This window comes from Cricetulus griseus, assembly GCF_003668045.3.
Source record: "Cricetulus griseus strain 17A/GY chromosome 1 unlocalized genomic scaffold, alternate assembly CriGri-PICRH-1.0 chr1_0, whole genome shotgun sequence".
Classification (NCBI taxonomy): Eukaryota; Metazoa; Chordata; class Mammalia; order Rodentia; family Cricetidae; genus Cricetulus; species Cricetulus griseus.
The window spans coordinates 86691043-86703949 of record NW_023276806.1 but is presented as its reverse complement, the minus strand read 5'-3'; the positions used below and the strand labels follow the sequence as shown (position 1 = coordinate 86703949).

At 41.2% G+C, this 12907-nt stretch overlaps 1 protein-coding gene across 2 annotated transcripts in view; it reads right to left on the bottom strand.

The window, feature by feature from the left end:
• The window catches only part of Veph1 (ventricular zone expressed PH domain containing 1), a 197341-nt gene extending 186873 nt beyond the window's left edge, over positions 1-10468 (bottom strand). For both annotated transcript variants that reach the window (XM_035451715.1, XM_035451716.1), the window contains exon 1: positions 10331-10468. In XM_035451715.1, coding sequence (XP_035307606.1) covers positions 10331-10468 — 138 coding nt within the window. The remainder of the gene's footprint in view (positions 1-10330) is intronic.
• Positions 10469-12907: the final 2439 nt, after the last annotated feature.

Sequence of the window (12907 nt, the reverse complement as noted above, 5' to 3'; positions counted from 1 at the left end):
AACATCCTTGGCCATCAGGGAAATACAACTCAAAACAACTCTGAGATAATATATTGTTCCTGTTAGAATGGCTAAAATCAAAAACACCAATGACAGTCTATGCTGGAGAGGATGTGGAGAAAGGGGAACACTCCTCCACTGCTGGTTGGGAGTACAAACTTGTACAACCACTTTGGAAATAAGTATGACAGTTTCTCAGAAAAATGGCAATCAGTCTACCTCAAGATCCAGCAATTCCTCTCTTGGTCATATACCAAAGAATGTACATTCATACAATAAGGACATATGTTCAACTATGTTCATAGCAGCATTATTTGTGGTGGCCAGAACCTGGAAGCAGCTCTAGATGTCCCTCAACTGAAGAATGGATAGAGAAAATGTGGTACATTTACACAATGGAGTACTACTCAATGGAAAAAACAATGGAATCTTGAAATTCGCAGTCAAATGTATGGGACTAGAGGAAATCATCCTGAGTGAGATAACCCAGTCACAGAAGAACAAACATGGTATGTACTCACTCATGTGTGATTTTTAGACATAGAGCAAAGGATTACCAGCCTACAATCCACACTGCCAGAGGAGCTAGGAAACAAGGAGGACCTAAGAGAAGATTTAAGAGAAGATTGTATAGTCCTTCAAAGAAGGGAAAGGGGACAAGAATCCCTGAGCAAATTGGGGGGGGTAGAGAGGAAGAGGGAGGGAAGGGGAGTAGGGGATCAGGGATGAGAACAAGAGGACTGAGACAGGCGAGGAATAGAGGAGCGCAAGAAAAGAGATGCCTTGATAGAGAGACAGTACAGGTTTGGAGAGAGGTCTGGAACTGGAGAAATATTTGGGGGTCCACAGGGATGACCCCTAATAAGAATCTAGGCAGTGGTGGAGAGGCTGCCTTTGATGCCCTTCCCCTATGATGACACCTTGGTTACCATTCCTAGAGCCTTCATCCAGTAGCTGATCAAAGCAGAAACAGGCACCCACAGCTAAGCACTGAACCATACTCCTGGAATCCAGTTGTGGAGAGGGAGGAGGGATGAGCAAATGAGCCAAGATGGTGCTAGAAAACCCACAGAAAATAGTTGCCCTGACCTAGTGAGGGCATGGATACCCTAGTTGTAATGCTGGAGAACCAGCATTGTACCGAACCAGTGTACTGAATGCGGGTGCCAGCTAGTAGGCCAGGGCAGTCTATGGAACCTCTAACAATGGAGCCAGTGTTTACCCTAGAGCACAAATGGACTTTGGGAGCCCATTCTCTGTGGAGGGATACTATTGCAGCCCAGAAACATCAAGGAGGGCCTATGCCCTCCCCTGAATGATATGATAGACTTTGATGGGCCCCGTGGAGGTCCTCACTATCCCTGGGGAGGAGGTGGGGAGTAGGTTGGTGGGCAACATGGGAGGATGGGAGGAAATGGGGAATGGATATGTAAATATGAGTGCCTCAAAAGTAAGAAAAATAATTAAAGGAAAAAAAGAGATAGTTAGAAACAAGCCTAAGCTATTGGCCAAGCTTTCATAATTTATAATAAATCTCTGTGTCATGATTTGGAAGCTGGCTGGTGGGACAGAAAAGTCCACTCACATTTTCCTTCTGAAATTAGAAACTTAAATTGTTCAAGTTTTTGTATGTAAATCTTTAAACAGTTTTATTTCTATTTTATGTGTATGGGTGTTCTGCATGTATGTTCATCCGTGCAACACATGAGTGCCTGAAGAGGACAGAAAGTGTATCAGATCCCCTAGGCCTGGAGTTATAGATAGTTATGATCTGCCACATGGGTGCTGGAATCCAAACTTCAGTCCTCTGGAAAAATAACCAGTGCTCTTAACCACTGAGCCATCCAACTCCAAAGTCTTACTAATTTAAAAGATAAGGCATAGATATGGTACAAATGATGTAGAAAACAAGGTTGACAGTGGAGAGCAGAGGCCCATAAGCCCTGTTAGCCCTGGTCCTCAGCCCCCAGTTCCCCTCTCCAGTGTAAACATGTTCCTCAGTGCCATGTGTTTTACAATGGCACCCACAGCAACTCAGAAATCCTCCTCCTCTTTTGTGTGAATCCTTTACCTGCATTTTAAATGCAATTTATTTTTTAGTTTTATTTTTTACATGTGTGAATGTTTTGCTTACATGTGTGTCTGTGCAACACATTTATGCCTGGTGTTCATGGGAGGCCAGAGGAGGGCACTGGATTCTCTGGAACTGAAGTCATGGATGGTTTTGGGGTACTGCATGGGTGCTGGGAACTGAACCTGGGTCTTCATGAAAAGCAGCCAGTGTTCTTAACTTAGTCCTATCACCCACAAATGACAAAATGTACATAGACAGGTTGTCAGATTTATAAGAGTTGATAAAGTGTGCTGGATATAAAATCACTAAAAAATGTATTTGACACTAATGAGATGGTTAAGTGGTGAAGCACTTACTGAACTAATGACTTGAGTTCATCCCTGGAACTCATGTAAAGTGAATGGAGAGAATGGATTATAAAAAGGTGTCCTCTGAAACCTCGGAAATCTACGGGACCTCCTGTAGTAGTTCAGTTCTTATCCCTAGTATAGGTGTGGACTTTGGGAGCCCATTCCACAAAGAGGAATACTTCCTGAGCCAAGAGACAGGGGAGTGGGCCTAGGCCCTATCCTAAAGGATATGATAGACTCTGATGACCCCCCCTATGGAAGGACTCACCATCCAGGGGGAGCAGAAAGGATATGTGATAGGTAGAGTTTTAGTTGGGGGGGTGGTAGGGGAGGACGGGAGGGAGAGGGAACTGGGATTGTCATTACAATTTACAATTGTAAAACAATCTTGTTTCTAATTCAAATTAAAAAATTGCAAAAAAAGAGAAATTAATGTTCAGAGAAAGGAGTTGGGAAATAAAAATATATTTAAAAATAAAAAAAGTTGTCCTCTGTCACACACATGCACACTCCTACCACACCTGTCATACCTACAGCAATAACAAACAAATTGTGTTACATTCACCTGAAAAAAAGTAGAAAGGATTTAAAATTGTCATCATTAGCCCTATCTAAGAATATATGATGCTTACACATTTACAGAAAGATGCAAATTACTTAAATAGTGCTCCAGAAGTTTCAAATCTACTGCCCACGTGGTAGCCTACAACCATCTGCAGCTCCAGTTACAGAGAACCCAGTGCCCTTCTCTCTCCTCCGTGAGAACCAGGCATGGGAGTGTTTCACAGACATACATGCAGGAGAACAAGTTAGGAAAAGAAAACCACACAATTTTGTTTAAAAGATAATAAAGAAGTCTGAAATAAGTGAATGGCAATGTAATGTCTCCAGGAAAGAAAGCACTGTCATTATGGTGCTAATTTTTTCCAAATTAGTTTATAGATACAATGAATTTCCAATTGGCACATTCTTAAAATCACACACAAAATCTGAGTATCTAAAAATAATACTCTTAGAGACTAGAACAAACCAGAGCAGATTTTTGATACACTTGTCTTACCAGACATATACAGTAAGGGACAAGATGTATTCTGGAATGCTACATGTAAAACATGCATAAGAGACAAAAAAAAACCAGTATGAGAACCAAAGAGAACATTAAGATCCTTTGAAAGAAAAGAGAAAACAAGCCAAGTGCGGTCCTGCACACCTGTAATCCTAGAACCTGAGAGGCTGTGACAACAGGATCTAGTTCAAATTTACTTGGACTACATAGACAGTGCTAGGTCAGCTTTATTCTGTAAAGTACAATGCTGTCTCAATACCCCTTCCCTACAACAAAAGAGAAAGACTAGAAACAGCACTTTATACAAACCCAAGTGGTAAACGGCACATGAACCCATGAAGAACAGTTGCCCTCACTAGTAAGGGGGGGTACTGATTTAATTAGCACTTGCATACTGCTTCATTAAACTTATTTAGGTAAAAAATTTAGATAGATGCAGGAGCTGATGAAGACAGCAACCAGAGCCTTCATATAACCTTCAAATTGGAAAGCAATTTGGCATATATTATAATATTGGAAGTACAAAGATCTCCAAATTCAGGTGTTTTACTTTATATAGAGAAACTGAGAAGCACATATTTGCCAATATGATCAACAACAAGAATGTTTACTGTAGCACTATTTAAGTAATGAAAGTCAATCAAAAAGAAGAATGGATAAATAAATAGTGGTATGTTCATATAATAGAATATTACATCCACTACATGAATGAAAGTACACGTACCAAGCTAAATATATTAAAAACAGTATCAAAACTACAAAAATATTTACATAAAGTTTAAAATTTTTCCCAGTTTTTAATATACTTCTAAGATTCTCAGTATAAAGAAAAACAAATGGTTTTAAAGATCTATGTGTTTCAGATATTATGATATACAACAATAACCTTAATTTTTTCTAGTTTAAACCTTATAAAAAGTTTAAAATTTTCTACTAATAATTTTTAAGTCATGCATTTCTAATATAGAAGTTGAACAGCACATGACTGAACACCACAGTACAGCTACAGGTTAACTTAAGGGTCTAAGGGAGGACATTGTATTGAAAAGAAATATGCAAATGTTTCAATTGTGCCAAATTTCCCTCCTTCCTCTCTCTTCCTTCTTTCCCTCCTTCCTTCCTCCCTCTCCTTTTCTTTCTTCCTTCTCTTTCTCCCTCTCTCTCTCTCTCTCTCTCTCTCTCTTTCTCTCTTTCTTTCTTTCCTACTTTCTGGTTTATTATTATTTCTTTTACTCATTTTTAAAATTTTTACAAAAAAACCTTGTATTGAGAACTGGAAAGATGGCTCAGCATTTAAGACCACTTGTTTGTATTGCAGAGGACCCAAGATCAATTCCTTGTCCTCATACAGTGGCTCACAACCCTGTATAATTGAGTACCATGGATCCAAATCCCTCTTCTTACCTCTAAAGGTGAGAGATAAGCACTGTTACACATAAATACATGCAGACAAAACACTCGTGCACATAAATAATAAAATAAATATTAAAAGGAAACCATTGAGACAAATTTGTGTTGTCAATATATAATATACTGAGGGGTATGGGACCAATGGAGTATGGTCAACCTACTAAGGGTCACACCCTTAAATAAAAGTGACTCTCCCTTCCCCAGAAGCCAATAACTGCAGATAACTCCTCAGGTAGGTGCAGGGGCTTAAAAAGTCCTCCCTTCCTCATGCTGGAATGTTGACTGGCTTGATCTTGCACAGGTCTTGTGCAGGCAACCACAGCTGCTGTGAGCTCATGAGTTCAGGAGTCTGTCATGTTCACAAGAGAATGTTTTGCTCTCATTCTTCCTGACCCCTGGTTCTTTTTTTTTTTTTAAGATTTTATGTATTTATTAGGTATACAACATTCTGCTTCCATGTATATTTGCACAGCAGAAGAGGGCACCAGATCTCATAGCGGATGACTCAGAAACCATTTTTGTAGGTGTCTAATATTTAGATGAGGTGATATTGTTTGTCCAATTTGTTTCAGTGTTTTAAAACATCCAAGAGAACTGGAGGATGGGTTGGGGATGGAGTAAGAGTGTACTGAAAAGTAGATGATTGGATAAAGAGATGATATCATCTGAAGTTCTGTGGAAAGAAAGCTCAGTTAATAAGAAAGAAAACTAATAATAAAGGTAGTTAAGAAATGATTTGGAAAAAATAAACAAAATTAAATGCATGCTTGGAAACTTAGCGTGGCATTCCAGTGATGAGTTCAAAGCAAAGCAGATAGCAAAATGGTTGACAGCAATGTGCTGAGAGATAGGGAAAGTGGCCACCAACTGGGAACTGGAATCCAATAAGGGCTGATTATTTTGCAAGTAGCTCTGGGGGAAGGAATTGAGGCTTACCTGACTAATGTTCTGACTCTACAAGTCTTAGAGTGATGACTAAATATACTTGACAGAATCATCATGTCTAAGGGACAGTATCTGTTAGCATAAGGGTCTAAACACAAGCATGTGTTTGCAATGGTTTAAATGTAATATAATCTACATAAAAAATGACCTGGCTATGAGATTTGGTTCATCTTTAAAGTTCTAGAATTTTTCAGGATAAATGTGGAAAATGTGTGCTATTACTATTAAAATGGTATATTAGAAGCAGAACACTTTATCTGATTGGTATTAGTAATGACTCTGAGCAAATGGTCCAAGTATAAAACAAGGATGAATTACAATAACAACTTAAGATGACCCCTAGCAAGGGGATCCAGAGTGTTGAAAAGGTGGGTAGTACTTGGAGCTACAGTGAGGTATTCTCTGAGAACTTGGATACAATAATTCTTTTTGAGAATTGTAGAATATTAGTTTAAGATGTGTTAAATTCATTTATGCTGTGGAATATTTGTTTCATGATGCAAAGATGTGTGGCATTCTTTTATGTTGCATTTGTTTAACTCTGTAAAGCTGTATTACTTTGCCTGCCTAAAACACCTAATTGGTCTAATAAAGAGCTGAATATCCAATAGGTAGGCAGAAGAAAGGGATAGGTGAGGCTGCCAGGCAGAGAGAATAAATAGAAGGAGAAATCTGAGAAGAGGAATGAGAGGATTGAGGAGTGAGAAAAGGAGAGGAGGAGGGCACCAGGTGCCAGCCAGCCAGCCACACAGCCAGCCATGGAGTAAGAAGGAAAGAAAAATGTATAGAATAAAAAGTAAAAAGCCCAGGAAGCAAAAAGAGAAGCGAGTTAATTTAAGTAGAAGAGCCGGCTAGAAATGAGCCAAACTAAGGCTGGGCATTAAGTAAGGATAGGTCTCCCTGTATTTATTTTGGCCCCCCAAAAGAAAAAAAAAACTACAGAGAATGAAATCAATGAAGTCTACTTGTATGAATGGGATTAGCCAGCTCATGGGCCTCAATAGAGACACAGTCTATAAGAGATTTTACAGGTGAGTTGGACGTTTTTCAGGAAGTGAGGCTTGAATATGACAGCAATAGGGGAGGATGGAATATAGACAATAATAATATTCCCTCTCTAAAACTTAGAACAGAGACTTGGGCAGAACAACACAAGACACAAAAATTCTGATACATATTTTACCATTTCATTATAAACTGATAAATTATTGTTGTCATTTATATCAATGTTGTGCTTAGATAGCACAATTTGAATAGCTTTCCCCACATTCTGACAAATTGCATTTTGATGACCATAGCGTTAAGGGTTTTATGTAGGATGTCAGGAGGTACAACCTTTCCCTGACATAGACACCTTTCATATCATGGGAAACCCCCAGATATTAAAAATATTTAGCCTGAAAGAGAAGGCGAGACCTGACAATTGTTCAAAGGTTTGAAGTTTTTCTCATAGGAAAGGAGGCTGGATCTTAATGGCTGAGAATAGAGACTAGAACAAAGAAAGAGTAAAATGTTTGGATAACAAGATTTCTTCTGGGTAAAAGAAGGAACATGGTATATCTCAGTTTCTTCTGTGGCTGTGATTAATTCTCTGACAAGAGCAACTTAAGGGAGAAAAGGTTTACTTGGGTTTACAATTCCAGGGTGCTGTTTATCATGGCTGAGAAGTTCTGGTGGAAGGAACTTGAAGCAGCTTGGTCTAGTTGTGCCCAAAGTTAGGAAGCAGAAAACAAATGAATCCTTGTGCTCTGCCAGGATTTCTCCTTTTCACATAGTCCAGAATCCAAGCCCAGGGAAATGTGACAACGTTATTAGGGTAGGTCTAATCAAGGCAATACCTCACAGACATGCTGAAGATAAACCTAATCTACCTGACTCACAAGTGTGCTTGGAGGTTTGCTCCTAGCTGATTTCAGATCCTGTCAAGATGATAAGCAATACTTATTAACTTTTAACCTCCAACGGTTGTTGGAAGAGTCATGTCTTTGTCAAGTTTCTTGAATCTTCAGCAATAGCCTAAATTTGGATAAGCATAAAATGATGATGATGATGATGATGATGATGATGATGATGATGATGATGGCAATGATGACGGCGATGCTGCTGGTGGTGGTGATAATAGATGGTGCCCAGACTTGAAAGCAAAGTGGGAGTACCTGATCTCAGGAAAAAGAGTGGGAAAGGCAGACGCAGTTTTACAGAGCGTGGAAAGGAAGTACTACCTCTTTGGATACTAACAAATTATTCCTCGGTGATTTCTTTCTCAGAATTACTGGGAAACTAAATTCTAATTGCTAAGATCAGATGGGGGGGTCTCACCCTTTCCCATCTTTCTGTTGGTAGTAGAGTAGGAGCCATCTGCAGTAGGAGCCTTGCTGAGGCCCCATCAAAGAGCTTTGTGATACAGAGATGACAATTGACAAAGAGAAATTTAAGAGGGGGGAAAATGTCAAAACGACATTCCTAGCCTCACCATTTAACAACCAGAAGAGGCCATTTGTCCGGAGTCCCAAGGAAAATATGGGTGCAGGAAACATGTTGGAAAAGGCAGTTCAAAAGGAAATTTCTAGCTCTGTTTTTGAAGAAGAATTGAGAATAAGAATTAATTACTATGATCCAGGGTTATCAGGAAAGGTCCACCAAACTGCAAGGGAGACCTGGGCCACATCGTGAGGAATAAATTTAACACAGCTAATAGGCACATAAGCCAAGTCAGCACAACAGACTAATCAGAAAAGGAAAAGGAGTGTCTGGCATCAGTCTCCCAAGCTGGACACTCGTAAATGGTAAGTCGCTATGTTTCTTCTGCTCCCTGGAGATAGGCAGAAGTCAATGAGATGGAAGTTATTCAAGAAGAGTCATGAACTGTCTGCTGCAAGGTGGGAAGCTGGCTAGAGGACTTAGTTCCAACAGCCCTCCTGTGCTGCTAGACTAAAGCAGCACTCTCCTGAACCAGTGGGGACTTATAACAGGACCAGTTGTAAAGGCCTTCATCTGACATCTGTGAGTCAGGTTGAAGGAGACAAAAGAAAGCACAGGCCACTAGTGACCTCTGGTGGAAACAGCACAGGCTTTCGGGACCTTAGTCTGAGTAGATTTGTTTTTCCAGGGAGGATAAATAGCAATGGCATATTCAGCCAGCTTGTTTCTAGAGGAGTGAATGAGGGACCTGATGGAAACAGCACAGAAATACTACTCATAGAGTGAAAATAAACTTTATTTTTTCAGTCAGAATAGTTTGATTGGTGGTCTGGAAAAAACATGAACTGTCAAGGAAGAATGTTAAGACAATGATCTCATTGGTCAGTATGGGAATTAGTACATTGAGTGTGAAGAACAGGGGCTGGAGAGATGGCTCAGTGGTTAAGAGCACTTGTCTTCTCTTCCAGAGGTCCCGAGTTCAATTCACAGCCACCACATGATGGCTCACAACCATCTGTAATGGGATCAGATTCCTTCTTCTGGTATGTATGAACACAGAGATATACACAAAATATGTGAATAAATAACTCTTTTAAGAAAGAGTGAAGGGCAAATGAACACAATGGCAGGTACATCGAGAAAACCTTGTGGCTTGCCAGTGCTCCTTTTAAAAGTCTTATGGAAGAGGCTGTTATGTCCAGAGCCACTCGACTTCCCCCTCCCATTGGTTGTCTGTGCTAAGCGTGGACAAGCACTATTGAGTTGTGAGTAATGGGTGTGACAGGTGCTTAGTGCTTGAGGTCTTTGAAGTAGGACTAATCTCAAGGAGGGTCCAAGTCCAACCGAGAAGGTCCACATCATACCACACTGGGTACTGCACGTATCTCCACTTTGAGGTATGTTTTCAGAATACATCATTTTGACACAGAGACAAAACAAAGGAAGGAGAGGCTTGATTGGGATCTCAAAGGTATGTGCTCATATTTGGGACTAATCATGAGGCTGAATTAAATGGATACTGGAGGGTAGAAAGTGAAGCAAAGAAAGGATTTTTACAGAGAGCAAGGCAATGCATAAGTAAACAGAATCAGCGTCATCAAGCCCTGGGCAACTGTCATTTCTGGCAGCAGCGCTCTGGCAGTCCGTGTCTCACATTACCAGTGTGCCAGAGGTGTCACCTGCCTTCTTTCATTATTCAGCTGCCACCACACACCCACCCTGCCTTGTTTGCTGATGTAGTTGTGCAGCTTGGCAGGTCTGCTTTTCCTAAATTTGTTACACCCCTCTTTTCCATGACATTTCAAGGATGTAAAAATAGCCCCTAAAGAATCCATTTGTGAGAATTCCACTGTAGTTTGCGATTTCTAGCATTCAGGTCCCCGTGAGTGGGCAAAATCTGGCCTAAGATAATGGCTTGTACAGTGTTATTTTTCTAAGATATCAATTAAACCACATATTACGAATATCACTGGCCTTTCCCCTTTTCGTTTGCTGGGAGGCATGTCATTCTTGGCTCTGAGATTGGCTACTTGAGAGGTCTATTCTACAAACCAACTTACTTACCAAAGATGAGCTAATGACTTTAATCTGCTCCAACGCTTCCGTCAGGCTGTCTTCAATCTCGGCATCATCTAAAGAGAAGAGATCCCCAGCTCTTGAAAGATCTTTTTGCCCCAAAACCAATCTGAAAAGTTGATGCATTGTGATTGGGATCAGTTGGCTTTCTGTGGATCCACAGCTGTGCTCAACTATCCAGGGTTAGAGAGAGAAAATCATGTAGCAGTAGGTATACTCTGTATTTCAGGAAGGGCCATTATTCTTCAGACTTTGGGGGTCTCTCTTGACAGTCTCTGAAATGGAAACAAATGACATAATGTGGACGGTGGCAGAATGGCAGATGGCATGAGCTGAGAATGTGACCCTGATAGCCAGGGGTGTGTGTGTGTAACAAGGAGAGGGAAAGGCAGAGAGAGAGAAAGAGGGGGAGGAAGTGGGAGAAGGAAGCAGGGAAGGAGAACTGGAAACCCCTACATAGAGTAATTAACTCTTGTTTGGTGGTATTTGAATGAGCTCTTTCTTCTTATTTTTTTTTTATCCCAGAAAATTCTTTCAGAAAACATCAGATTCCTCCAGAATTTAATTTAAAGCTTTGAAAGAGCAACATAAGACTCACACACTTTCTCCTGATACATATTTTCTATAGCCCCATCCCCTCTCACCCTCCACCCCGTTGTCTTTCTCCACAAGGCAGGTAAAGAAGTGAGAGAGCTACAAGCAAGTCCAGAGTGTGCTAGACCTCTGCAAGCAGAGCCCAGGGGAATCAAGCACAGTGGAGACCGAAGGGGAAAGGAGAGCTTAGGAAATACTGCTTAGACCCACTGCTTGGTGCCCACTCCTCCAGAGCCTGACACAGAAATGAGTTTATCCTCTTGGCTGCGTATTCCAGCTATGACTACAGAAATTCTGCTTTCCTTCAGTCTACAAAGTCATCTCCTCATTTCAATCCTGTGTACTCTCTAATCAAACAGCATTGAGATGAAGGGCTTTGGCTCGGTATGTGGGTTAGAGAGATCTCTACTGGAATTGAACTTGAGTGCTGACATTGAACATGATAGCATTGCAGTGCATGCTAAACAGGAAGGTTTTTAGGATCAGGTATCTTTTCTCTATTACTCAGTTGGAATAATACAATTTCATTTCACTTCTCCACTGTTTAACAGTCCACAGAGAATAGACCAAGGGGACAAGCTGGGTACCAGTTATTCTCTTTAGTTCCTTTCTGGAGCTAACGAAGTTAGAGATGGTTTGCATTAGTAGATACTTTAGTTGCCATTTGGTGGCCAGGGATGTTTGATGACTTACCCAAGGTTCCTTAGTAGCTGTTGTGGGGCTAATCTCCTGCTTTGGGGTGAGCAGACTTTCCAGCACAGTTTATAGTGAAGTGTATTAATCTCTTCATGCATGCAAGCAATTTATAAATGCAGCTACATTCTTAGAGAGTAAAAGCCCAGAGTGAGTTACTTAACGAGAGCAGTGGATGACTCTGGCTATCATTTCAGTGTGAAGGAGAATGAGAAGAAAGAGGACTCTGTCGTCCTTTGGATGCTCTCAGATCTCCCCCGGGAGCACTGTTGTGGGGGCATCTCTCTATGCTGTTTGCAGTCTTAAGTTCAAGATACTTATCCTCTGTTTACTGTATCTAGATACACGCCAAATCCTTCACGTGATATTCAGGTCAATCTATCTGTGTTATTTCAATTATTCATGGGCCATTTTTAGGGATTTCAATGGCATTATTAACTGTTGATATACAATTTTTATACTACCTTCCAGCTTTAGACAAATAAAGCTATCTCTGGCCAAGGAAACAGGTAGACTAACACACCAGATCTTCACCTCTCCACCAGCTACTCCATATCCAATCCCCCAGTCTCATCTTGAGTTCTATAGCATACAGCAAACCACTGGTTACACACCCCTCCCCCAGAAGCCTTCAACTCCAGTAGACTACACATATGTTGCTTTCCTAACTTTCCTCCCCCAACTCTTTGCTTTCTCCTGCCCCAACTACTCCAGCCAGGGAAGCAGGTAGGCTAATGTAGATATTCACCTCTCCTTCTGTTCCTTCAAATCCAGTTCCTCAGCCTCCTCCCCAGCCCTGCAACATAATACCTGCTGCAGTCTCTCCTCCCCCTTTGCCCCCATCCCCAGTGGATCCCATAGATCTTCCCCCTCCTAACCTCCCTCCCCAAACTATTTGCTTTTCCCAGCCCTCCCCCTGCCCCTGACTCCAGTAGACACTCCTGGGAACCCATGGACAATCTAGGACTAGACAAGCAAGTAGACTAACTGCAGATCTTCATCTCTCCCTCCATTTCTTCAAGTCCAATCCCCAGTCTCACCCCCATCTCTATAGCAGACCATCTGCTGTGGCCCTGCCTCACTCTCTGGCCCCATTCCCAGGGGACTAACTAAACAGATCCTGGTGGAACACCCTGCTTTTATCCCTCTTAGGAACAACTTCAGCCCATCCCAACCCACCCCATTTTGAAGTGTCAGCCTCCAATATCCAGAAACACATTTTACCTAGAACCCCCAGTACCCACACTTATCATGATCCCAGAAGAATTTCTACCAGAC